This window comes from Lagopus leucura, unplaced genomic scaffold (assembly GCF_019238085.1).
Source record: "Lagopus leucura isolate 7727_CA_CO unplaced genomic scaffold, USGS_WTPT01 Super-Scaffold_739, whole genome shotgun sequence".
In the NCBI taxonomy this organism is placed as follows: domain Eukaryota; kingdom Metazoa; phylum Chordata; class Aves; order Galliformes; family Phasianidae; genus Lagopus; species Lagopus leucura.
Window position 1 is genome coordinate 19220622 of NW_024962255.1, and position 26219 is coordinate 19246840.

General features: G+C 38.9%; 1 protein-coding gene and 1 long non-coding RNA gene across 9 annotated transcripts in view; one reads left to right on the forward strand and one right to left on the reverse strand.

Moving 5' to 3' along the window:
- LOC122175368 overlaps window positions 1–25702 on the forward strand; it is an 88411-nt gene extending 62709 nt beyond the window's left edge. For 5 of the 8 annotated variants that reach the window (XR_006177390.1, XR_006177392.1, XR_006177394.1 and 2 more), the window contains 5 exons: window positions 6076–6166; window positions 8172–8334; window positions 11315–11375; window positions 14452–14529; window positions 22147–25702. This is a non-coding gene — a long non-coding RNA (uncharacterized LOC122175368). The remainder of the gene's footprint in view (window positions 1–6075; window positions 6167–8171; window positions 8335–11314; window positions 11376–14451; window positions 14530–22146) is intronic. The other 3 variants (XR_006177393.1, XR_006177397.1, XR_006177395.1) reach the window with 2 other exon arrangements.
- Window positions 1723–25848, reverse strand: HTR7 (5-hydroxytryptamine receptor 7). The gene is made up of 2 exons (XM_042862999.1): window positions 25316–25848; window positions 1723–2888 (listed from the first exon to the last, which is right to left on the reverse strand). Exons 1-2 carry the CDS (start codon window positions 25840–25842, stop codon window positions 2138–2140), a joined length of 1278 nt encoding a protein of 425 aa, XP_042718933.1. The 5' UTR covers window positions 25843–25848; the 3' UTR covers window positions 1723–2137.
- Window positions 25849–26219: the final 371 nt, after the last annotated feature.

The following is a 26219-nucleotide window of genomic DNA, read 5'->3' on the forward strand; positions in this document are numbered from 1 at the left end:
ACCTGAAACAGATGGTAGAGGAGAGGAGGAGTCCTGCAGGATGCTTTCCCTGAGGAAAGCAATTGTCTTTAGTGACAGTTGGGCAAATATCAATTTGTGATTCCTGAGACACTTCTATATTAAAAAATAATAATAATTAAAAAATCTTATTTGGAACAACTACAACTTCTCAAACTTTCCTGCAGAACAGCAGATGAAACTTCTGCTCAGAATTTTTAAATCAGCTTTAGAATTTTAAAATCCAGCATGAAATCTGTACAGATACTTTTAACTCTATATTCTCACACGGGGAAAAAAAAAAAAAAAAAGACAAAGTGTGAAAACTCATGCTAAGAACTAAAAAAATAAAAAAAGCTTCTCTGATAGTTACAGAGTCAGAAACACCATAATTTCACGCTGAGTATGAAAAATATGGTTGAATAAACATGAGCTCTGCTCTATTCAGCACAGCTTCTGGATATTGTTCCCCAAATCATCTCTTGTTCGCACAATGCTTCTGGAATATTTAAAAGAAATTGGAACATTTCCTTTTAATTTGAAACTTTTTTAGAAAAACTTTTTGAAGCTGTGATACAACATATCATATATTGTTACAGAACCATTAACCTTCTCTAAAAACAAGGCCAAAACATACATCTGACAGTATGTGTCATAGTGTATAAAATTTAAAGCCACACTGCTATCTAAAATGGCTTAAGCTTGTCCCGGTGCTCAGCTTAAGCTGTGTCCCATGCACAGCTCAGCATGTCAATCCAGGTCTAATTTATCTAGTAAATACTATTCACAAACCCAGGTGTTTGCAGAGATCTTTGCAGGCTATGAACTAGGATTCTAGCACAAAATTATCACTACTAAAATTAATTCAGGAATATTAATTCAGACTGAAATGTCTTGGCTTAATACTTGAGAAAGTGAGGACAAAAGTCAGTTAGCCCAAAGGGTGTTTTAATTCTGAGGGAATTTGGTTTTATATCTGATCCTGTTCCACCGAGGGAAGAGTTTTCTTACCAATTTCAGGACAAGGAGAATGTAGAATCAAATACTTGGGCTGCAGTGCTAGAACAAAATGAGAATTAGAAATTTTAAATGTTCTTGGTTCTTACATAAGGTTTTAAACCACTTTAAGCAGAAGTGATAACCAAAATCAGTTTGTAGGAATAAAATCTAGATGTCTTAATCTCATCTTCTTAGTGGCTTCAGGAAGGAAAGCAATCCCAAGAAAAAAGAAGTGCTCCCAGACAGTAAATTAACTGTACTATTGTACTGGAACAAGGACTAGCCATAGATAAATAGAAACCAAGCCTTGAGCATGGATAGTTGTTTCTCTCTAGAGAAGGGTTCAACTCACAAAAAGAAGAGTTTAAGAAAGCAAAGACAGACAAAGACCAGACACCTACTGAAACAAATGGAAATCAGACATTTGTTCTATTGGCAATGCAGGACAAGGTCTTTACCTGCCACAGAAGCAATGCAGCTAATCATGCTGCATGGCAGCAGTAACTGTAGTCCATGTCAATTTACTTAAACTAATATTCACCTTCAAAGTATGATGCGTCCCTTCAGTGTCACGGTTGCTGCGCAAAGGCAGCATTAGATTTCATGATGTACTTTATTCCCAGGCAATCCAATAGATTAAATCTTAAGAGGAGATTTTTTTCTTTTTAATAAACAGTATTCTCAGCAATACAACTTCTCCAATTCAGATTCATCTTATATGTTTTATTTTAATATTAACAAAGTGGAAAGCAATTAATTATATTGAACTTTTCAACATAGTCTTTATTACAGCAAAAATTTCAAGGCCAAAAACAAAAGAAAGGGTTGGCTTGAGCAACTTTGCTCTTTCCTTACTAGCAGCCCAAAAAACTTGCCCTACCATTTATCCTCCCTTTTCTGCTATTTAGCACTTCAGCTCTTCTTCCTTGAACCCAACTTCTTTATGTCGCTTTCTTGTTTTTCCAGGTTCACTATGACTGGTGGGCTGTGCAGGAAAGAGCCATGCCACCCTCCAGTTTCTTGGTGACTGGATTCACAGTGCTCGAGATGCCTGCTTCTTCCCTCTTGCTCTTCTTTCAAATCTGAGGGGAAAAGCTAATGTGATAAAACAATAAATGATCATAGCAAAAGATAAGTGACCTTACAGAACAAATTCTGGCTTTTCTGCAAGCTTCAGAGCCTCATGCATCCCTGCAGCCGATAGTTTCCGGTTGATATTCCTATATCTGCATTGCAGGAGGTTGCGGTAAGTTGTCCTCAGGTCCCGATTGAAGAAGGCATATATAAAAGGGTTAATGAGAGAGTTTGCATAACCCAACCATAGAAAGGTTCTCTCAACCCACAGTGGGATACAGCTGCATGCTGTACCGCAGATGAAGGGTCTGGCAGTCGAGAGGAGGAAAAATGGCAGCCAGCACACAGTGAAAGCCCCAACAATAATCCCAAGAGTAGTGGCAGCTTTCTGCTCTCTCTTAAAAATGGAAATGTTTTTCTTGTCATTCTTCAGGAGTCGTGAAAAATTAGTACATTCTTCAGATTCCTTGTGCAGTTTTATCACTCCATTCATAGAAATCCCTTCCATTTCTTCTGGCCTGGGAAAACTGGTGAACTTGTGTTTAGCAGCACTCCTTTTGGCAGCCTTGTAAATCTGATAATACATGAAAAGCATCACTGACATTGGGATATAAAATGCAACTGCCGTGGAGTAAATCGTGTAGCCGAAATCTTGGCTGATCAAACAGACCTTTTCATCATTCACATTTTGGGCCCAACCAAAGAGCGGGGGTATGGTGATAGAGGCAGATAAGAGCCACACACACAGGATCATTTTGGCCATGCACTTCCCATTCTGCCTTACAGGATATGTGAGCGGTCTTGTTATTCCCAGGTACCTAAAATGACAACACAGAGTTATTATGCAGTGCAGTGATTAAATGCTAAAAGTTATTTCACGTGGTCTGCCATTAAATTTAACACCTTTTGCTAAGGTTTCTATTTTAGCCTTTTCAATGCATATATTTCAAATTTGTGAGTTCATATGCATCTTTCACTTTAAGATTTATAGTGCTGGTACTCTGTATAGTGCTGGTATTCTAAAAGCTCTTTTCTAGAGGGAAATCTCTAGCCATAAGGGACTGGGATTTTAATGCATTTGTACAGTCTTCGTATAGATAATTCTTTTGTTGTTGTTACTAAGGAAATTCTGAAAGCCAAATTTATTTGGCTAATTTATGAAATAAATGATGTACAGGAGAGTGCTCCATACACAAAGGAGATATAAAGGAGTATATTTTTTGAGTGAATGCTTAAGTTAAAAGAAAGATGCATTCACCTTAACCTTCATTCACCTTATGCATTGATAAGTTATGAAGATCTCTACCTCTAAACTGATCTTACCTTCATGTTTCAGGCAGGAATTACAAACTGTAAACTTATGCCAAGAACAGATAATTTCACTACTACAGCTATTCTTTTTATCATCATTTAATTAGAAATGATATTTATTTATCATGCTGTCTTCTACTGAACAAAATAACAATCCACTGCAGTGTTGATTTGGGAAGACCTGGGGAAAAAAACATTTTACCAGAAGCTAAGTTTAGAATGGTAAATAATTTCAAACAGATAAGAAACATCTCTATAGAGTGTCAAGTTTCCATAAAAAATGTGAAGCCTGCTCACAACTACATTTCCTAAGCTGTCAGAGCTTAAGCCACATATTTTTTTCTAGTAAAACGTTTCTTACTATTGCCTTATGTAGCTGGACAGCAGTATCCTAAGCCTATTTACTCTCAACTGCATAAGATATATTTATGTTCTTTCTAATGAAAGGATTTTTCTCTTGGAATATGGAATTAGATGCTTGCTTTTTTTTCCCTTTTCTCCTTCCCTCCCCCAAACATTTATACTTTGAAATTAGGTTTCTGCTCTGCTGGAAATTACCAGTGAATTCCCATAAACTTCTCTCATTGTTCTTTTTCTTCTTCCTCCTCCCAAAAAGGAAGAATTTTTAAGAAAATCTATGCAATTAATTTCTCCTAAAATAAACGTTTCACAAGGTTTTGGTTTCAAGAGGTAGCAGTGTTTAGTTACACAGTGAAGGTTTTGGAAGGTTACAAATAAGAAACATAACAATGAGAATATAAATGTTTTTTCAGAGCACTTTTTCTCTCTACTCACCTAGCAAATCAAAATATGAGTGTATCCATAGCTCTGCAGAATGCTGCGCTGATGATTTTACTGCAATGCAGTAAATTATGGCCAGTGCTGCTGCTTTATAGAAGGACCCAGGTATGTTACAGTTTTGGAAGCAAAAGGATTCATCATTTCGTGACCTGTTTTGATGAGTAATAACAGTCACTCTTGACGTCACTATCACTTACACTACTGACATGGCAAGTTTTATACAAAGAAGAGAATTAACTTATTGTGTCCTATTCTTGACAGCATGCATGAGCAAACTCCAGCAGCCCAGTATTGTGCCAGTGAAGCTGCGCCCAATGGTGCTGTGAGCTAGGAGTATTAAAACTGGCTGCAATTAAAGCAATAGGCTTTATAAACATTGATCACGGTGTTAAAAAAGACTGTTTCTTGTTCACGTCTCCATCAGCGTTAGAACACAGCCATCACCCCAGTGCTAGTGGTCTGGGCATGCGGTACGTGCCATGGAGAGTTCTGTTTTTCACAGTCATGGCCAAAACTCCTTGCACTGCTAAGGAGGGGGACTTGTCTAAGGTGGTCCAAGATGGAGGAGAGCAGAGTTAATTGTGTGAAGTTCTAGAGTTCACCTATCTTTCACCTATCTAAGGGCTAGACCCTTGTAAGTAATGTAACTACAGCAGCTGCAGAAGCCCTTCTGGGACAGCACTGGCACATCCTTCACATTTGTCTGAGCATAGCATGAGAGAGCTGCACAGGAGTTAACTGCACCCTTTCTACAGAAAGCTTTAAGTGTCGCTTACGGTGCAGTGCTTAAAAAAAAATCATTAACAGTTGATCCACCTTCCTGAGGTATGTATTTTTCTAGCTAATATATGATTGGCCATTAAAAATAACATGATTACGAGGTGAATTTTATTATGTAGCCAAAATAGTTAAAGCAGATTTCTGTAAAAATCAGATCTGTAGGCTGCACACACTGCATGATGACTGATGTCTAAAAATTCATGAAAGCATAAGTATACTGAAAAGAATTAAAATGCATTAGTTTTGCCCTGGCACCTCTTTTTTTTTTTTTTTTTTTTTTTTTTTAAGCTATCTGAACTTCAAAAATGCTACTTGAAATTAAAATACATTAATTAAAATAAAAATACATCAGCATCCTTTCTATCTTATTCATTTTGCTAAATGTAGTATGATAGGAACAAAAAAGTCAGCAGGCATAAGTGAAGGAACTTTATCTTTTCATCTCTATATGAAATCCACTACCCTTGAAAACTTACTTGCAACTTCAAAATAATGTAAATCACTTCTGCTGTCTAATACACAAGAGAGTGTCCAAGACTTAATACATTCCTGAGCTTCAAAAGCATTGCCTAATGCATTGCAAAAATACACTTTTTAATGCTTAATTCTTAGTTACTACCTTCCAGAGATTACTACAGGTGAATCAGCTGAACTTACAGTATCATTCCATAAATATCTAACACCTTGAGGCATTACTGCTGGAAAAGGATGAAGTCAAATTCCCTAAAAAGCCCACTTCATATATCTCAGCCATCCACACAAGAAGGAAGTGTCTTGGACAACCTGTTGCTAGTATCTAGAGGATACAGTGACAGAAAGACTATGGGAACTTTTCTTGTACTACATCACTGACATCTGGAAGACAGTCCCATGCTCAGATAGCTCAGAGTAAGAGCAGACCACATAGATCCAATGAAGGGAAATAAGGGGAGAGTAAATTTCTTTTTAAATGAATGAGCACATCCCCAGTTCTGGGCTAATTTCTTTTGATTTCTTCAGTCTCTCCTCTTCCCTGTTGGAGGAGCAGAAACAGCCTCCTGTGGTGTGGGTGCTCAGCCCAGGAAGAATGGCCATCACCTGCCATCCCCTCTTTGTGATTCTGCTCAAATGTAGGTGCAGAGCTCCTCCTTGGAGAGCCGCCATCAGCTATGATGAATAACCACCGTTTGCCACTTTTACCTGCTGAATACCAACAGTGAAAGAGGTAAATGAGTAGGTCCTTTTTTCCTGAGAGCAGTCAGTTTGTGGGGTTTTTCGGGATTTTATTTTCATTATTATTATTGTTGTTGTTGTTACTGCTATTATTATTGCTATTATTATTGCTATTATTGTTTTTTCTTTCTGGATTTTTGGTGTCAGTGCATTACAACAATGTATTAGAACAGTTTTTATCCACCAGGGATTACACAGACTCTGTTGTCATTTGAACTGCAGATCTCACAGCTGTTTCTTATTAGTGTGCTCAATATCCCTAATGCTACAGCAAGTGTTAGGCTGTAACATAAACAGAGGGCAGAGAGCATGTCACAGAAGGAACAGAAAACCACAGATCCTGGCTTCCATTTCTGGCACATCGTGGTTTTTTTTGTATTCCTTCTTCCCATTCATTCTCTTCAAAGCTATTTGCTTGCTCTGATGGCTGACTTATGTTACTGCTGGCACAATGATTACCAAACCAAAAACTGAATGGCCACTGCGTGCCATTTAGTGTTGCTGTATTATGAAAATAGATAAAATGTTTGATGACATTTATTTTCTTTCAAACACATATATACAATTCTTTAACTTAAAAAACAGTGAAAAGTTTGCTTTACCTACACTACTTTGAAGTGAGTTTGCATAGGCATCTCCTCATTACAAGAAAAACTTTTCAGAGAGATCTTTTTTATAATCTGCAAATTAATCTCCATTTGTGACTGAAGTGATTAGCAATTATATAGACATAGAAGATACTAAATATTTCTCAAAGAATAGAAAGCAGTGCCAGGCATGGTAGTATTATAGGTTAACCAAGCATAACGTTTACTTTCTGCGGCTTCAACCTGAGGTTTTGGTTTCTTTTTTTCAGCAATAGAAAATCTTTTCTTTTGTTCCCACCTGAGAAAGCTAAATACATCGGTTATATTTAGGCTGCAAAATGGTGAACTGTTTGTAACTACAGCGAAATTTTGAGATGGGTCTATTCCCCCAACCTTCTGAAATCCTTAGAAGGCAAACTGAGTCTTAATAACTATGTCATCAATAAGAGAAAGAAAATAGAAATAGGATGATCCAGTTTAACTCTGTTATTTGGTTGTGAAAGGTCAGTGAAAGAGTAGAAGAAAATCTAACAGCTGAGAGCATTAAAACTGTCTTAAAGGCTCCAATGCAACCCAATAAAAGATTGAATGGACCACCACATAGAGATCACTTACGCTTTTTCTGAAGCCCACACATGCATTTCTTTTGTCTCTAGTCTCTATATGCCTCATAGGGAGATGCTATTCAATTTCAATTAGTGCACAATGGTTTCTAAGAATCTCTCTGGCTGGGTTAGTCACTGTCACCCAATCTACCAGACTGCTCCAGAATCAGCTTAGCACCTGTCACTGTCTGACCTTATTTTTATGAAGCAGATTGGATTATTATGGAGCACAACTGGAAAAGCTGTAGTGGAAATTATATAGATGCATATTACAGCTATTTCTATTGAGAATCTCTATCACTTCCTATTAGAATTAGAGTTGAGCTTAACACAAAGTTCTCTCTGCTCTTCCTATTTTTTAAGTCACAAAACTTTTGTTCTTTTTTAAAGGCACAAAAATGCTTACTTGCTTTTTGTACTCTTTTTTTCCAGTCCAGCAGCTTTCCAGCTTCAATCCATAGCTCCTTGTATTTGCTTCTTTGCCAACCCAGAGCTATGCAGCCCTAACAATTCATCTGCAATAATAACTTATTCTGAAGAATGATCCAAACTGACTGCTCTTTCTGTAGTGTCTGTGATTCTTTCATGATCTTCCATAATTCTTCCCTTTGATTCAATGTACCATTAAGAGATAGCAAGATTAGAAGCACGATGTCATTCCTGAAAGCTATCCAGCATTCAGAAATGAATCCAGAATACTGATCTATCTGGAATTATTATTTTTGTGCTTATGTTTTGATATACTAGATGGCAACTTAATTATAAGATGCTGAAACAATAATATAATGTATTATTTCTGTTACAGCTGTGTCACACCCCACAAAGAGAATTGTCTTTTTACTGTGTACGCTCTAAACAGAAGAAGCTTTGTCTCAGAGAACTGCATTTAAATAATGATGAGGAAAATATTATTCTCATCACATATTTAAGTAACTGAGATGGAAGCAAAGGGGTAAACACACAAAAACGTAAGTGGTGAGACATGAGCATTAAAGTGCATGACTAGTGTTACAATGTGAAAAGTGACCTTGCTAATTTTTGTATGTTACTGGTAGCTGTTTTGCTGCATAATCTCTTCACGATAACTGACAGAGTATTGTTCAGGAAGAGGATATATTTCAGAGGCAGGAAAATAAATACTTTTCTGCTTCCCAGAAGTGAACAAAGTTACCGATTTCATTGCATGTATGACAGCTTACAGAGTATGTATTTAAAACCTAAACATAAGTGTTGTGCAATTTCAGAGTGAGACAAAGGCTAACAAAACTAAACCCTTACTGAAGGGAAAAAAAAAAAGATGATGTTTAATTACTGTTCTCCATCTAGTATCCACCACTGGATACTAGCTCCATCACTGCATCTTTTCCATGTACATAGCAATAGCAAGTCTCAGCACAGTCACCACATTCTGCTTCCAAATCGCATTTGCTAGAAATGGATAAGGCTCTAATTTCTCCTTCTTAGTCAGTGCTGAATGTTATAACTTAAGAAAGATATTAGATGAATGCTTTTGTATCTGTAATGTTAGATGGTTACTTATTCCAATGTTATTGTTTTTATTGAAATAGCAATACTTAAATTTTGACGCTTGAAAGAATTAGAATGAAATATTTGTTATGTTTTGAGCCAAAAAACTATTTTCCATAATTCCTTCTCTTGCTCTCAATTAAATACATTTCCTATAAATAAACTCTCTTTATGAAAGGAAGACATTCGTTCCTGCTGTTGGAGTGGGCACAAGCTAAAAACTGTACTGCTGTTGTACACGGTGCATGTTCTGATATGATTTTTCTTTTTCTGAAAAATAATTGTTTATTTATGATGGAACTCAAGAAATGTATGCTTTCCTGGTAGTGGGGGAAGATTCAAATCAATCAAAACTAAACATCTGCTCATTCTAAAGGGATATAATTTGCACAGTAGATTATGTTCTCCTCTCTTATATATTTCCAGTTTTCCTGTATTTCCATGGACTTTCTTCTTTATTTACATTAGTTCATTTTCATTCTTTTGTTCTTCTCATTCCATTTTTATTTCACTTTCTTTTTCTGCCTTATTTCCATTTCTCTCTCAGCCCTGTATATTTTCTTCTTAATTTTTCCCTACTCATCTAGGACTTCTTTTCCACAGATGGGGGGATATGTCTGCCTTCATTCTAACAAATGTGTAACAGCTGTATTTCCAGAAAGAGATCTGCAGTGTCTTTTTGTTTCTTATCTTAGTTGCAATTTCTAAAACGATATTCTTCTCTTTTCTTAGGCCTCAGCAAATTTCTTACAGATGACCTTACCCTTTGCCTTTCATTTTCCCTCTGCATGGTCGTCACAGTATTTGTCACCAGCCACTACCTTGTTCTCAGCTACCTTACAAACTGCTAATGATATGCTGGATGGAAGAAAAGATCTAACCATGATGTTTATATTTCAACACTGCCTAAATGTTAGATGATGCATAAACACACACTTTCTGAACAGTATTATGTAATTACTCAAATTAAATACTTTATATTATAGACTAAATACTATTAAGGAACAAACTGTTCTCATCAAATATATTTGTTTATCATAGTATCTGTGTACTTTCCTTTCTTGTATCTTCACCAATGATGTAAATATAGGATATAAGAAGGGAAATGGATTTCAGTTCTCTGCATCCTGCAGCAGCCTCCTAGAATATAAACTAGTTTGAAAACTGAAGAGTATTGGTAAATAATTATACAATGAAGTGGTATGGTACACGGTAATGTTACACTTCTCATTTGTAATTGTTTTCAAAGCATCTCAACTCGCTTTCTGGGTTTCTTAATCTCTGGTCTCCTGCATACATGTGTGATTTGCTTATTGACTGGAGTAGGATTAATTATACAGAGAGCTCAAAGGCGCTTCGCACCCCACTACTTGATAAACAACATCTAGCCCTTCAAAAACTCTAGAAGTGGGCAAGCCACACATGGGTAGCATCCCATTTTTCTTTATACTGCTTGAGCATTTATGAAGTTGAGGGGAAAAAAAATAATAATTTCACACTTTCCTAGAAAAAACTCTATAAATATATCATTGGGCACTCTGTACACTTCTGACCTTTCAACCTCTCAGAGATCTGGAAATTCCCTTTTAGTAACATTGTTCTCAATTTTTCTCCAGTGAGAACAAGCAACCAATAGCGAAAGGAGAAGTGGGAAAAGGGATAAAGGGCTTTTCTTAATTTGCTCTTCCCTCCCAAAACTGGAAAAGTGTATAATCAGGATACATGATCAAGTACAAATTACAACACACACACACAGTATGATTTATGCTGTTTGATAAGTCATTCCTCACTCGAGGAAAAAAAAAAAAAACATCAAGAACCTACAAAATGGTTGTTTTCTACTGTATTCAATTTGTATCAGAAGATGCTATTTTGTTTAAAATTCGTATTTCTGTTTACCACAAATTTAGTGCCTTTTTATTGCTCAGAAGTATTTTAGAAGATTAGAAAAAAATGCCCTGCAACTTGCCATTGTCAACTGCAACATCTAAGCATCTAATGGTACATAGAGTCCTGGGTCTATGTGACGATTTGTTCTTCCTTGTGTATGATGAGGTATCTCATCAGTTATCATAAGATGCTTGGACCCTTTTTGTGATGATAAAGAATATATTTTAGCCCTCAGATACCACCGGAGGAGACCAGAAGTAGGGAAAAGCCTTCTCCAGGAAAAGAATTTAAAGGAAAACACACTCGCTTGTTCTGGTTCGTAACTGATGTGCCATGGCTGAAGGTAGCAGCTCTGGCACTGAGTTTGAGGAGCAGTAGCAAAGACTTTGAGCATGAATGCATATGATTCAAAAGCCACTGAGGAGGGATGAGGCTTGACTGGAAGTGTCACTGCATGGTTACATGGAACTCAAGTGGCAGAAAAGGTAGGGATGTGCTGGGCTTTACTTATGTTTGTTCTTCTCTTCCCAGACTAGAGAACCAGAAATAGCAAGTGGAAGGATGGAATGAAAGACTGGAACACTGGATGCTGGTAAGAAACTGGCAGAGAAAGGATCCATTCTTTCTTTGCTGTAATAAAGAAATTAGGGAAGAATGCTTTAGCACTCAAAGTCATCCTTATGATGGCCCTTAGTTCCTCAGGAGTAAATCTCACATTCTGATCCTTATTACCAAGCATTTCTATCTCCTGCACAATACACTTAATTGTTCTTGCCATTACATAGTCTGTCAGAAGATGGGCATTAACCACTATCTTTTACTTAATGCCTGAATAATTAGAGGATCCAAAGCTTTAGATGATCTATTTACTCATTGGTCTCAGCCACTTATATGACTGAAGGTAAGGTTCAAGCTCCTGAACTGAAAAATATGAGTTGGATGTCAGCAGGCTAACAGAAGTTGTCCAGTTGACAGGCACAAACAGTGCAGTAAAGACTGGGAATAGTTGCTAGTAGGAAAAGTTTTATTTGCTGCTTTGCCCTTGTAAAAAGAGAGGCATAGTAAATTGAAGCATCAATTGAGATGCAGTGGCTACTATGCTATACAGACACAGTTCCTCTTAGCAAAAGAACAGAGAGGAATTAAAAGAATAAGTTTTGCAGATTAGAACTGGAAAATGTACCAAATCCGTACTTTCCTCTTTAAGGTTACCATCATTTGGCTCCTCCTAACCCTCATGCCCAAGGCCATCATCAAAGCCAATGAAGATTTCAGGTTCTTGACAGAGTTAATTCTAAATCAACCATATTTTCCCCCTTCTTTACTGACTTCAGAAAAAGTTTTATTTCTCAAACTCACAATGTGTTAAAGGAACACACATCTCTTTCCCTCCCATAACCTGGCTGGCGTTGTCCTGTGGCAAAGATGAGTGCTCATGACTCCTGGCCAACCTGCTGACTTCAGCCAGGATGTAGGAGATGTGCCAGGAGACAACCACCAGACATGCCTCAGGCCTGGGGCTCTCCTGCTGTGTGCAAGCATTTACCTAGGCTGTAATGAAAATATCAGTGTTTTCACTCTCAGTTCTACAGTATAACACACAAAGACCAACACAAGCATACCTTAAGTGAGCAGTGAAACATGCTGATGCACACAGTGTCTGTGACACATTTTGGCCAATGTGTCACTATACGTCTTCTCCCACAGACATGCGGGAACATGCATGCACAAGCACACATATAAAGATGACTCCTTTGTGTATGGTAGCTAGGTGGGTCCCAAGATGTACAAGAAAAGTGAAAAGCCCAGCAAAGTGTAGGAGGGCCTCAGAGAAGGTACTGAAGGGCCTGTGGCCAGCATGTAGGACGGTGCCTAGGTGGGATGCACCTGATGCTGCCTGGAAAGTCCCTCAGAATTATTGGTGTAGGTGGGATGCCAGGTCATTAACTCGTTCTCAGGAAGAAGGGGTTTTTTGTTTTGCTTGAGGTAAGCTAGCAGGTATCTTCAGTGAAAATGTGTGGGGTCTTGGTTTCAGAGCTATGAAAGCTGTGTTTTTTAAAAAGAAAACCCTTGTTAGATTCGAATAATGTAAAAATGGCTAAGGTGATCTTCTCCAGCTTCACTGCATGAGTCACACTTGGGTTGACACTAAACGTCAGCTTAAAAGGAATTATTTTGAAAGTTATAATGGTGTTTCAAAATGAAAGCCTCCTACAACTCCAACTAGAAAATCATGACTGATCTCTTCAGTGCAATTAAATGAAGCATTTCAGAAATTTCCATAGTATAAGTAAGCGATGAATGAAATGAAAAGTCACAGTCCATTGAATTGATAATACCACTGTATTAAAACAAAGTATCTTCAGGGAATAGCTTTATTTAAATGTGCTGATATTTATGTCCCCTCTTTTCCTTCCTTGAATACAAACAATTTAAACATAATTTCCCAGACAAAGCACTTAAGGAAGAACCCCTTCTAGCATATTTCTTCCCTTTTCCTCCTCTTTCTTTCTCTTCCTGTCTCTATAGAGACAAATTCCTGTCTCTTTAGAGACAGAAAAAATGTTGGAAGGATATGATCCAAATCATCTTCTTTGCTGCTTCTGACAACGATTTTTCAAGTGCCCTAGTGAACCCCAATATGGGTGAATCTCAATCTAGAACTGATTTACTTGGACATTTTTTGCTTTGGCCATAGCAGTATTTGCCTGAAGGCAGATCTGAATTTGTAAAAAATCCCAGGAAGATATTGCTACGTTTATTTGGGTCAGGTACATAAAAATTAAGAATGTTTACCCCAAATTTAAGTTTTTGCCAAAGCTCAGAAGGAAAGAAAAACACAGTATACATGAATAGGTGCTGTTAGCATACGCAGGAAAATCTAAGGCACAAAGCATCTTTTGCAGTGTCTGTATATTGTCTGGGTTTCTCTACAGTGCCAGGTGTGGAAATGCTAGCCACATTTACCTGCTGTTCCTAGAAAGTGAGCAAAGTGAGTTTTAATTGTAGTAATTTCTTGAAAAGTGCTTTTAAAATATTGTCATTATCTTTTAGTGTAAAACAAACTTTTCGTTGATGTCACCCTTTTACAAAGCAACTCTCAATGCACTTAGGGCTGAAAAAAAGATGGAAATCCACAAACAGAATAAAAGAGGGAAATGGTAACTTTGGGACTGCAATGGAGGTACCGAAACAGCCAAAATATATAAGTAACTCAGTTTCATAAAAACATCTGAGATAAAAAAAACACTGCATCTCCTCCAGCATAAATGCATTCTGTCTGACTGAGATCAGTGATGCTCTGCTTGTGAACAGCAGCAAATAAATCTTGCTTGCAAGGCTGAAACAAGGAGTTTGTAATAAATTTCCAGATTATAAGAAACTCAGTCACCCCACGTCAAAAAGCTGGAAGAATAAGCTGCCTCTGCTTGAAGTCACATACTGACAGGTATCTATCCAGCACTGCTATGTGACGAATAAGAGCCACACTGTGTTTCATGATAACAGTTCTTTTAAAATGCCCTTTAACATTCCAGAATTTAGATATATAACTTTATGCTAAAGCAGAAATAGGTACAACTCATGATAGACCATCTCCTCTTCCAGTCTTCAATGACAGCAGAATTTTCAGATTATCAAGGACCCTCTCCTCTCTCCTCATTTTACAGATGCTACAACACATGTGGAAGCCATGAAATAAGTGGGATCAGCAGAAGGAAGCAGAAGGAACCTCTTCTCACCTCTTGGTGAGTACATCTTCCCATTGCTTGTATCAGCAGAAGGCAGGCAACTCCAAGGTTCTTTTGAGATGTGGTGGCATCAACCGTGTTTGGATAAAGACCAAAACACCCAAGATGTATTGCTGCACCTACAGTTTCCAATAATCACAGCTCTCATGTGCCAGGCTAACATCTTCAAACAGGTACTTGAACTTAGGAGCAGAACTTTGTTCTCAGTATGGGATGAATCACCACAGCTGAGCCTATAGAGATCTCAGGGAGCTCACCAAGATTTGCAGGCGTTTTGGTTACCTGATAATATGCTGTCTTCATTTCACTACCTAGGCAGCAGTGCAGTCTTAATGTCAAGTACCAGGCTTCAGAAATGTTAAGCCTCCTTTTATATTGCTTAATTTACAGGCAAACAGTCTACCATGCCATTTTAATTTGGATTACTTTTGGAAAAAAGAGAAGCTTGTGTTCTGCTAATGATCAGACTCGTTCAGCAAAAATAGCTTTTTAATATAGGACAATAGACTCTTGAGAGACTACAATTAGCATTGTTGATAAAACTGCTTGTGCTGCAAAGTGGGTCTACAAATGTATACTATTAAGGTAAAAAGGAAACTGAAGTACAAGTACACAACAGTGCAAAAATAAAGTCTTTAGAGCCAGAGCTGTATTATTTTTAGATCAAAACATCTTATTAGGCTATTAAATAAAAGCTTTGCATCTTGTCAGCAGCTGCTTTGGGCCACACATAGAAATGTTTCCAAGTAATTTGTGGCCAGACAACACATGCTGACTTTGTTCAGAGATTTCGAATTTCAAATATTTGTTAAATGTCTACTTCTACAGCAAATAAACAAAATTTAGCAACCCACATGAAGAACTGTTTATAGAAAATTATTCTGGTAAATGTGTAAATGTCTGTATATCTGAACTATTTCATGGCAACAACATATTTTCATGGTTTGTATTCATGATGACAGTTATGTTGCAAATTGCACTACAAGTTTGGATAATAGCATATACTTCTGTTATCTGTGCTCATTACTTCCACTTCTTCATTCTAATTTTTATGCCTGTTGCCAATTTCTAAATAATGGATAGTGGAGTAAATCTTTTAACGTTCTTTGCTTTGATTCACAAATCCCTACATTTCCTAGTCCTCTAACTAGTAAAAGCACATTACAGACAGACTTCTTTTTTGCATTTACATTTTGCATCTGTCTCCAGAGATGTGCAAACCGTATTTTGAAATCCAGTGACCCTACTTTCTAATGGCTCTCTAATGAAAAGGAGTCAGATTATAAATAATGCACTTAAAGAAAGCTCTGTCTCTGGGGTTCCACTTCTCTTGCAATGGTAACAGCCATATCTCTGAATGAAGGTACTTAAAACTCAGCTGATGAGAAGTAATGATTCCATTGCCAGCAAGGTTACTGATCAATGTTCTTCAGCGTGAGTAAGGACAGCAGAACTGAATATAAGGCTGTTGGGTGGAGACCTCATGATGAGCTACATCTTCTACAAAAACAAGTTCAACTGGCGAGTTTCTAACTTAGAAAAGTCAAAAGGTATTTAAATGAAAATTAGTACATTTATGTGTTACATCTGTTATCATGTGGTGAGTTGGAAGTAAGGTTTGTACGCAGCTCTCCCACAAGAACTGTCCCCTTGCAGTCAAGCCTTTGATTCCAGTTCTGCTTTTACCCAACTCAGTGAATGTCTGAGATCCAACAAATTCTTCCTTTGGTCCCTGAGAAGTTTTCCATCACCCTTAAGGCAAAGCTAACTGCTGCCTGCTCCTCTCTTCAGGCTCCCCAGCCTGACATACCCTACAGGACAAACAGCTCCCCAGCTTTTCAGGTTGGCTATCAGGGAAAACTTTTCTGATAGAGTGGTCAGGCGTTAGCACAGTCTGCCTAGGGATGTGGCAGAGACATGGTTTCTGGAGGTGTTCCAGAACAATGTAGATGTGGGACATGCTAGTGGGCATCGTGGGGATGGGTTGACAGTTGGACTAGATGACCTTAGAGATCTTTTCCAACCTTAATGATTCTGTGATTCTGTCTGAGAAAAAGTGTTAACCTTCCACATGGCTCCAATTTCACTTCCCAATGATTCGTTAAAGGAACATGAAAATTTGTGAGCAAAAATAGACAAGTAACTCTCCTTGTGGTTATCTTTTTAATTTGTACTTCTATAAGCTAAAAAACTTGATTTCAAGTTATTGACAGTACCAAAAACCACCCATTTCCTTGATATATCTCAGGAAAAAACTGTTGCCAGCTTTTTCATTGAGACACAATGTACCTCTAAGAATAGACTTCACCCTGGTTTCTCATTACTTTAAAAAAAGTTATTTTCATAATGTCCCTTCTTGCTTTTGTCTTTTACACAAATCATGATCATTTTGCTTTACATAGAGCAAATTACTGTACATGGTGGTATTTATTAACCCCCTTGGTGATCTCTTGTGCTAGCTCACAGTTTGATTGCAGAGGCCACAAAGACAGAAAGAACATATTCAGTACTGACTTAATTTCCCTGCATGTCTCAGGTCTGCATGCTACTAGAACAGCTGGCACTATTAGAATTTTCATTCCTCTCTGCACATTGCCCAGAAAACTTGTTTACTGCTAGATGTGAATCACTGCCTCATTTACATATGAGCTAATATTTATGGAACCACCCATATGTATCAGATAATCAAGATGTTCTATATAAAGCCTCCTGATGGAACAGCAAGGTAGAAAAGAAAAATCAAAGCTGCTGCATTCATTCTTTAATTTTGTTATAATGCTTCCAACAGAATAAAACCAAATTTTACTCAGATACATACAAATCTTGTAGTGAAGTCAATAAAGAGAAGAGCATGTAACTAGTGGCAAAGAGCTATAAAAATCATTGTGCCTTTAACTCTGTAACTGAAGATTTTTTCCCTTATCTTTGCAAAAGGTTCAGTTCTGTACATTCACACTCTTCATGAATGATTTCAAATTGTTGCATCATTTTCATTGTTGTTATCTATGGCCAAGAAAGGCAACTTCTGAATTTCAAGAAAGATATTTCTTCATTAACATCCTGATACTCATTTCTTAAGAGTCTTTACAATCATAGGACTCAAAGGGTAATATATATAAAATGATAAAGTGGTCTAGTTCTCTTTCTTACTCTCTGAAGAGCCATAACATACAATATTTATTATGAGAACAAATACTGCCTCCAGTTTGTGACCTAACACCAGTTTGAACTCAAGCTTCAAATTGAGCTGGCAGAACCAAAGTGTGTTATATTCAGCATTTCTACTGGCTGACTTGATGCTCAGATTCATTTAAAAGCAGGTAGCTCTCTCCTCCTTTCTCCCTAGACATATGGTTTATATTTGAAGTGTGCCCACTGCATTACCAGCAGCAACCTTCCCATGAAGTTCTGCAATGATACTACTAGGAATCAAATGTCTCAGTGTAACTGAGTCAACCTAAATGAGAGATCTTGCCAGTCTGAGTGTGTCAAGCTTGGCAAAAGTAGTACAATCCTTCTGAAGAAACTGGCTTCGCAATGCAACATGAAAAACTGAAATCTCGGCCTTCCAGCCAAAAGAAGGTATCCTCTCCTTACAAATACTAGTGACCATTTGGAAAAAAACTGTACTGAGAACTGCTTTGTGATGATCATATGTTGTAGACTTAGATATCAGACCATGCAATTCCACTCCTTGGTCTTAGTTGTTTGAGGAGTTTGTAGCAGAAAGAGACATATGTCCACTATCAAAACTGCTGATTAAGTCAGATGTTCTGTTTAAAAAGTTGGCACAAATGTTTCTGATAAAGTGTTTCAAACTTAAGAGCAATATTAAAAATAATATTGGCTTTCTTTTCAAGAAACAAGATACTTCCCTTATGCAATTAACAAGGATTTCTACAAAAAGAAATATTTTTTTCTGAGAAAATTATTCCAGAAAATTCAAAGACAGTCTTTGGTTAATTTCTGCTCCTTTAGAAAACTATTAAAACACATTACCAGCAGTATGAGTAGTCTTGCTTTAAGTGCTGTATAATGACCACAAATACCTCCTTGTTCAGTTCAAGAAAATATACTCTGAGCAAATAAAATTTGGTATCAGTGTACATAGGCTACACTACATTGTACACCTGTCTGATAGTCTGATATGTATTTGCATTCTTGTTATTTATGTTACAAGATATTTCTGAAAGTCCCCTTCAAAAACAGAGAAGTGTTTCCAGCACTGTATCATTCCTGCGAATTTTTAAGTGAATCCAATCTCACTTATGGAAACTCTTTTTGTGTTCTCGACAGGAAGAAATACACTATTCAAATGTCTCCACAATGCCCTGTTTGGCAAAAATGTGAATTAACATTACCTTACCTCGGGATATAGGGCTCCTTTGAAATATCTGGATGATACCCCAAGAATGAAGAGACCCAAAAATAACTTCGGAAAGCTCATACAGTGTTAAGCTTTGGTAGGAGCAAACAGAAGATAGTTTGGAATGTGGGGGAAAAATGCAACAAGCCAGTTTCAAGAAAAGGCATTCAGTAAATGTGGTGTAATTTGAAATCTCCTGCTACTTACTGAACTATTATTCTCTGTTAATATACATGTTGGATCATGATCAACTGCAGTTATCTTTACCTGTCACCTGCAGGTTATCCTCCATCTACACACTTCATGGTTCCCTTTTTAAATGCACACATAACAGCAAAAGAATGTCTTCCAGCTTCCCCCTGTTTTTCATCCTCTCCAACACAGTCATAAGATTCCTGCCAAACTTCAGATCTTATATTTCTTCCCACTCTAGAATGACACAACTTCCACATGCTTTGGTGTAAAAGGCCTGTTTGTTAGAACACCTTTTATTTACTACCTCCTATTCTTTACTGTGCATGACAAGGTTAGTTATGAAGCCTAATATCTGTGCAAAGACGTAATAGAACAATCCCTATGGACAAGAACAAGTTACAGCGTGAGTAACTCTTCTTCAAGTTGACTAAATTAGAAAATCTACATGGAAAGGAATAAAAAACATCTGCTTTGCTTTTTTCTTTTGATTTTCAATTTTGTGTATCGATATTGCCTGTACCTTTTGTGACGTAAGTTATTTACAGACTCAGAAAGAACACCATTTCTTGTTGGGTTGAGCAATGGAAAGAATGCCTCTGCCATTTAGGAATTTGCTGCCATATTAATAACTTTTTTCTGCAATAGACTTTAATTGTAGTGACTCCATCACATACTTTTCCTGTAATTCCTTCTGGTTTTGTTGGTTTTTTTTGTTTTGTTTTTGTTTTGTTTTTCTCTCTTGAGTTATTTTTAGATGAATCAAAGCTTTCTACTTTTCTGAAGCCTTCAGTAACTTCAGGACCTCCACTCCTTGCAGGATTTGACAGCTTATGCCTTGCAAAGACACAAAGGAACACACTTTGCTATTAAAGAAGTGAAAGTTAGAAGACTCACTGCCCACAGCCTGTTTGGTTTCTTCTATCCATCCATTACCAAGGTTCCCTAAATGAAGAGCACAGGGTCTCAGAGGAGACCCTACTCAAGCCAAATCCCTAGCAAGCAGCACAGATCTGGCTGGTGTTAGTCCATAGGACTGCAAGGACAAGAACTGCCTAAAGCAATGATAAAGATTTCTGCTGTGTACCTTGTTCCATTCTGTATACTGAACAAAATGCCTTGGAGCTGGGAACATTGCATGTCAGTGCTTATGTATACTCTACATCCTAAAAAAATTACATACAGGACTTTTTGGTATCTGGCTGTGCATACCTGTCTACACATATATTCTGAAGAGCAGGGTTAACAGAACAGCCTGCAGCATTTTCACCCATGGCCTAGAGGCAAAAGAGTTCTGTTCTGAACAGAAGCCACACAGACCTTCTAGGTGTCATAAAGCTTAGGATATTGCTGACAACATTTTCAGGTCAGGTAATCGGTTTTGGATGTAAGTGGAGAGTAGACACCTGGATGCTACTTAAAGTGCTGAAGACTTTATTTACAAGTTATGCACAAGCTATTCCTGTGAGCACTCCTTAGTTCCCAGCCACGCTTCCAGGAACATGAAATGGGTGAGAACTTAGGGGCATCCATATGCTAAGGTAAAGCATAATTATTCATAGTTACATGGAACATCGTAAAAGATATCATACAGAGAGAGGAAAGAGGCGCATTTCTTGTATATAAAAATCTCAGGAACAACAAAAAGCCACATTACTCTACTGTTTGCATGAGAATTGAAAATCCTCATCAATTTCAAGGAAGTCTGGAATAGTCATACATTGTTGGCTAGGATACAAACTGGTAAAGCTCCCCCAAAAGTGTTTCATTATTTATGTGGGTGTGGAGCAAGTGTTATAATTCTTCAACTATAGTTATGTTGCTTTATTACTTTCTAAGGCAAAAAGTTATTTTTAAATTGCATTAAAAATTGCTACTGATGCAATTATTCAGTGGATACTCTCCAAAACAGGATTTTGTAGTTATCTTGGGTCAGAATAACATGATGAATCAGCAGGCAAACAACACCTGATTAAATTCAATTAATTCCTTTTTGATGTTCATTCATCCACTAAGACAGGCTTTGCATTTTCCCTTGTGATTCCCTGCTGATGTTCAAGCTCTCTTAAATGTAAAGAAATCTAAATGCAATATAATTTAATTCAGAGCCAGAAAAGTTGAGCTTTAAAAGGAAACAAACAAACAAACAACAACAAAAGCCCACTAAGAAATGCTTTAAATAGTTTACTATTCGGTGAGGCACAAATATTTCACCAGTCTCAGTAACTCCTACCTTTCTCCAGAGCTACCACTCATATCATGGATAGAGTATAGCAGAGGTGATAGTGATGGTGGAGGTATCAAGCTGCCTTATTTGTTTAATCCTTACGAAATTTGGAAAGGTGGAAACACACTTGCATATGTCATGTCTGGTCTTATTTCTGCCTGTAAGCAGATAGCTTCCTTCCCAAAGTGACTTAAATGAGGCAGATATTCCTGAAAAATATGTTAATGTCAGGTCACCATAATAAAGATCTGTGAAGGTTTTTGTGTTGTGAAATAAAAGGGAGATAAAAAACCCTAATAGTCAATAACTTGATATTGTTGTGGACTTTCTCTCATGATCACCCCACAGTTCAGTTCTATGTAGATAACTATATGACCTGTTCAGACTGGCCTCTCCTTGTAAATGCTGTACGAAGTCAGAGATCTACGTATTAGCATGATTGCAGTCTTAACATTTATACAGCTTAGAGCAGAAGCAACCTAAAAAAGCACAAGCAGCTCTATTCAGACAAAAGATAGGTTGTGTTTGAATCTCAAACCCTTGCCCTCAATAACATTCTTCTCAAATATGTATCCTATTCGGGAACCTGTGTTTAAACATAGAGAAGGTGAAAAACTTGACATGGTGCCTAAACCTGGAACTATGCTGCTGCTGTAAAAGGGAAGCCTTGCATTTGCCGTCCTGCCGGCCTCTGTCAACCAGTTGCTTATAAACACAAGTGATGCATTTTGCTGACACTCTGCTACATGTATAAATAAATAAATAAAAGCAGGAGGAAAAGGAAAGAACAGTAAAAGGCATTCTTCAAGACCTTTCTGTATAATTTCAGGCAGTGGAACACTCCTTTGGAACAGGCCACGTGGGACGTGTCTGACCAGGCAACAGAATCAAACCTGTCCACTTGTAGTCTCCATGTTAATCTGTATTTTCCTACAAATTCAGGTAAAAATGTGTCTGTCCCCAAGGGCTGTGCAGTACAATCTCTGCGCGTGCAGTAGGCCTGCCAGCTGCTGGCATTCAGTGACATGAGCCAACAGCTTATACCTCTGCAAGTAAAACAAATCAAAAAGCCCCTGGAATTTACTTATTTTATCCTCTTTGGATGGGCTTCAAACTTCTTTCTTACCAGCTACATTTGTTTGTCCAACAAACCATACTACCTCTCCACAAAAACTTTGCCTAACGGTTTGTAATCAAGCTTTTGTTTAGATTAATTCAGTAGTAACATTTTTTCAGCTGTTTGCATTTGAGTGATATCTGCTTTGGGAATAACCTAGGTTTAATAATGAAAACTTGAAAACATTCAACTTGCCTGCTGACTCTGCACTACCTAATACAGCTGTATCCTTCCTTTCAGGAGAGATGCTACCAGATGACAAAGGCTTCCCAAACTATCCCATGAGCCTAGTTATTTGGAAAAAAAAGTTCAGTTTTAACAGATTTTGTCCCTTCTCTCTAAGCAGGAGACAATAGTACTACTAAATTGTGCTACTAGGTTTAAGTGTATCTAACAGCACACAGGACAGTGGCCATGTTGAAACCATGGTGAATTTTATTCACTTGTCCCCTGCTTCTGAATTTCCTGGTTCATTTCATATTTTTATTCTTTGCAGTGGGATTATAAGGGCTTTATCACCAGAGATCTTCTTCTCCTAGGTAACATAAAACATGCAACTGTTTCCATCATACCTGTGGAAAGTGGCCTTTGATGCACCTCATGCATTGTGGTTTGCTAGCTCCTGTGCCACTACTTTATCTAGTAGTACTCTGTTTTTCAGAGGTATGTCTCCTGATTTGTTAAAACTTTCCTAACTACACAAATGTGTGAATAGCAGGTAAGCTGGAACCACTAACTTACAGTGGTGACACTTTATCATTCACATTTATTTTTCATCAGCACTCCGTGGTTTGCATATTTTCCACATATTCCCCATTCAAAGACTACTTAACCTCTCAAGTTCATCTTTGGTCTGTCTGAGCACTCTCACAGCAGTTTAAGATTATTTATTTTTAAATAGGATTGCAAATCATGGAATTTTAAAATTCTTTATTGCCAAATGGTGAAGACATTTTGCTAATGAATTGCTGGCTTGTCTCCTTCTCTTTACAACATTACCTATATTAACTATCCAATGGATGTGAGTTGCAGAGGTTAGAGCATTCTGATGAACTGATAGAATTTTGATTTCAAGTAGGAAGTAGAAAAAGGTATAATGAATTATGAAGATATCATGTTAAACAAACATTCAGAAATACAGGCAGGAACAGACAAGAGGAGAATGATTCTAGTTTAAACCAGTAAATAAAAACCAGTCATTTATAATAGGCTATGTTCTGTTCAAAATACACAGCTCTATCTCTTGTAAGTTTTTATTTGAGAGGGGGAATATAAAGGAAAGGAAAAAGTGAGAGACCTTCTCATCCCCATGATTAGCTCAGCAGAAGCCTTTGCTTAGCACACAGCAGTCAGCTCAAATGTTAAGCGAAGCAATGACAAGGAAGAAAAATGACTTACTCCATTGCTACTAAGTGAATCAGCCACACATCTTTATTTGGCTAAGAGAGATTAATGATGTTAACCTGTCTTAAGAAGGTTATTAGAAATAGAGATGGAGAGCTCAGTCACGAACATCAAGAACGATCAATGGATGAAAATATTTTATGCTGCAAGCATGGGAAAATGAAATGACCTATCTCAAAAATGACAAGGTGAGAAAAATAGAACAACACTGGGAAGGAAGATAAGTCTACTTGTATTTTCTTACAATACTGGAATTAAGTTAAAAGCAAAAATAACAATAACAAAATCCTTTGATGCTGTCAAAGTCTGTCTGTAGATTTCATTGCTACAAGATGTTTTGCAGCGTTCACATAACTGCTAGCCACGCAGAATTCACAAAGTAGAGAACATCAGAGCAGGGGATGCTTACAAAGTAATTAAGTCTTGAAATGAATAGAAACTGACCTGAAATGAATGAAACAACCTCCAGTTATTGTTGGACTCTTCTGAAAGACTGTTTCTCTGCATAAACTCAGTGCAGTCCTTCCCAAAAACTTTCTGAAGTAGACAAGAGTCAAGGCAACTGATATTGGACTCTGATAAACTCCTACAATTCCTACAGTTAGGAAGTTCTTTGTTTTCTGCTAGCTGTGCTGAGTTGTAAGGAAAACAGTTTCACTCTAGATGCTAAAATGCCTGGCATATAATTTAGGCTGTGCAAAAGGGAAGTTACAGGCTGTATCTGATTTCAGATTGGACCTCAGGAATTAAAGGAATATGTTAGCCTTCCTCTGCAGAGGAGAGCTTAGACATGGGCATATGTGAGATCTCAGGGATGGCCTTAACATCAGAAATACCTAGGTTCCTCCTGTAGCCTATCTACACCTTCTTATTGCCCAAATGCTTGCCTGGACTAGTTTTTGGAAGAAGCTGGCTGTCCACGAGGATATCCTGTTTGTTGTTTTAAGGGGAACTGAAGATATATATAGAGAGAGGCAAATACTTCAAAGCAATTTTTCCTTTAGTCATAAGATTACTTGTCCAAAGTGGTTCTGCTACTTGAAACTCAGCTATTCCCAGGCTGTACCAGAATAATGGTAAAAACCCAATGAGCTGTAATTCCTGAGCAAGCTCTGACCTGGTGAAACTCCACCAAACTCCAGTGACTCACAGAGACATCAACCTCAGAAACAGCTCAGCTTCAGCCTTGCTATAATGCACCTGAAGACACACGTTGCACATGTTAAAGCAGCAACAAATGCTCGCTTGCTTTATTTGTAGGCAGCCACAGAAACCACACACAGCTGTAAAGCTGTGACCTCCCAGGCTCTGTGGGAAGAGCAGCATGGCTAACTGGGGCTAACGGGGCACCCAGCTCCTTCAAACAAGAGACTGCAGGGCTCGCACTGCACTTTGGGCTCATCAAGAGCCTCTTCTTTCCTCGGGAAAAAGTGGGGAGCAGAGGGTCCCCAGCATGGCTGAAGCAGGGGTTGCTCACCTGTCGATGCTGATCACACAGAGGGTCATGATGGAGGCTGTGCAGCACATGACATCCATGGCAATGAAGACATTGCAGAAAAGGCGCCCGAAGATCCACTCGCCACCGATGAGATCAGTCACGCTGACGAAGGGCATGACGGCCAGAGCCACTGAGAGGTCGGCCAGGGCCAGCGAGACGATGAGATAGTTGGAGGGCTGCCGCAGCTTCTTCACGAAGCAGACGGAGATGACCACCAGACAGTTGCCGGCGACAGTCAGCAGCGTGATGAGGCTGAGCACGGCCCCGATGACAACTTTCTCCACGTTGCCGTAGCTGAGGATCTGCTCCCCGCATTGCGAGTCGTTCCCGGGCGCGGGGCTGGCGGCGGGCAGCGGCGGGGGAGTGCCGCCAGGGCCGAGCTTGGCCAGGCTGCGCGGGGGCCACGAGCCGGCGATCATCCTCCCGCCGCCCAGCGTCCGCGGTTCCTCCAGCGCGAAGGGCCGGAGGTTACCGTAGAGGTGGCTGCCGTTGAGGGCGATGACCATGGCGGTGCGAGCTGCCCATCGAGCCCCACCGCCCGGCTCACCGCGCTGCCCGGGATGCTCCGGCTCCTCCTCGGCCGCCCGGCGCCGCCCGCCCCCTCGCAGCCGCCGGAGCGGCCCTCAACTTCCCCCGGAGCGGCCGCGCTCTCCCGCGACGCATCTCGGGCGGCTGCGGGGCGGGCACCGCGCCATCCCTTGCGCGCCTCCGGCCCGGCCCGAGCGGCGGCGGCGGCGGCGTGCTCCGACGGCGGCGGGGAGCGTGGCGCGGGGAACCGGGAGCGGGCCGGCCACCGCTCCGCCCCCGCTCCCTCCTCCCGCGGGCGGCGGGACGGCCGCGGTGTGCGGCGGCATGGGAGCGGGCAGCGCTGCTCCGGCCGGGA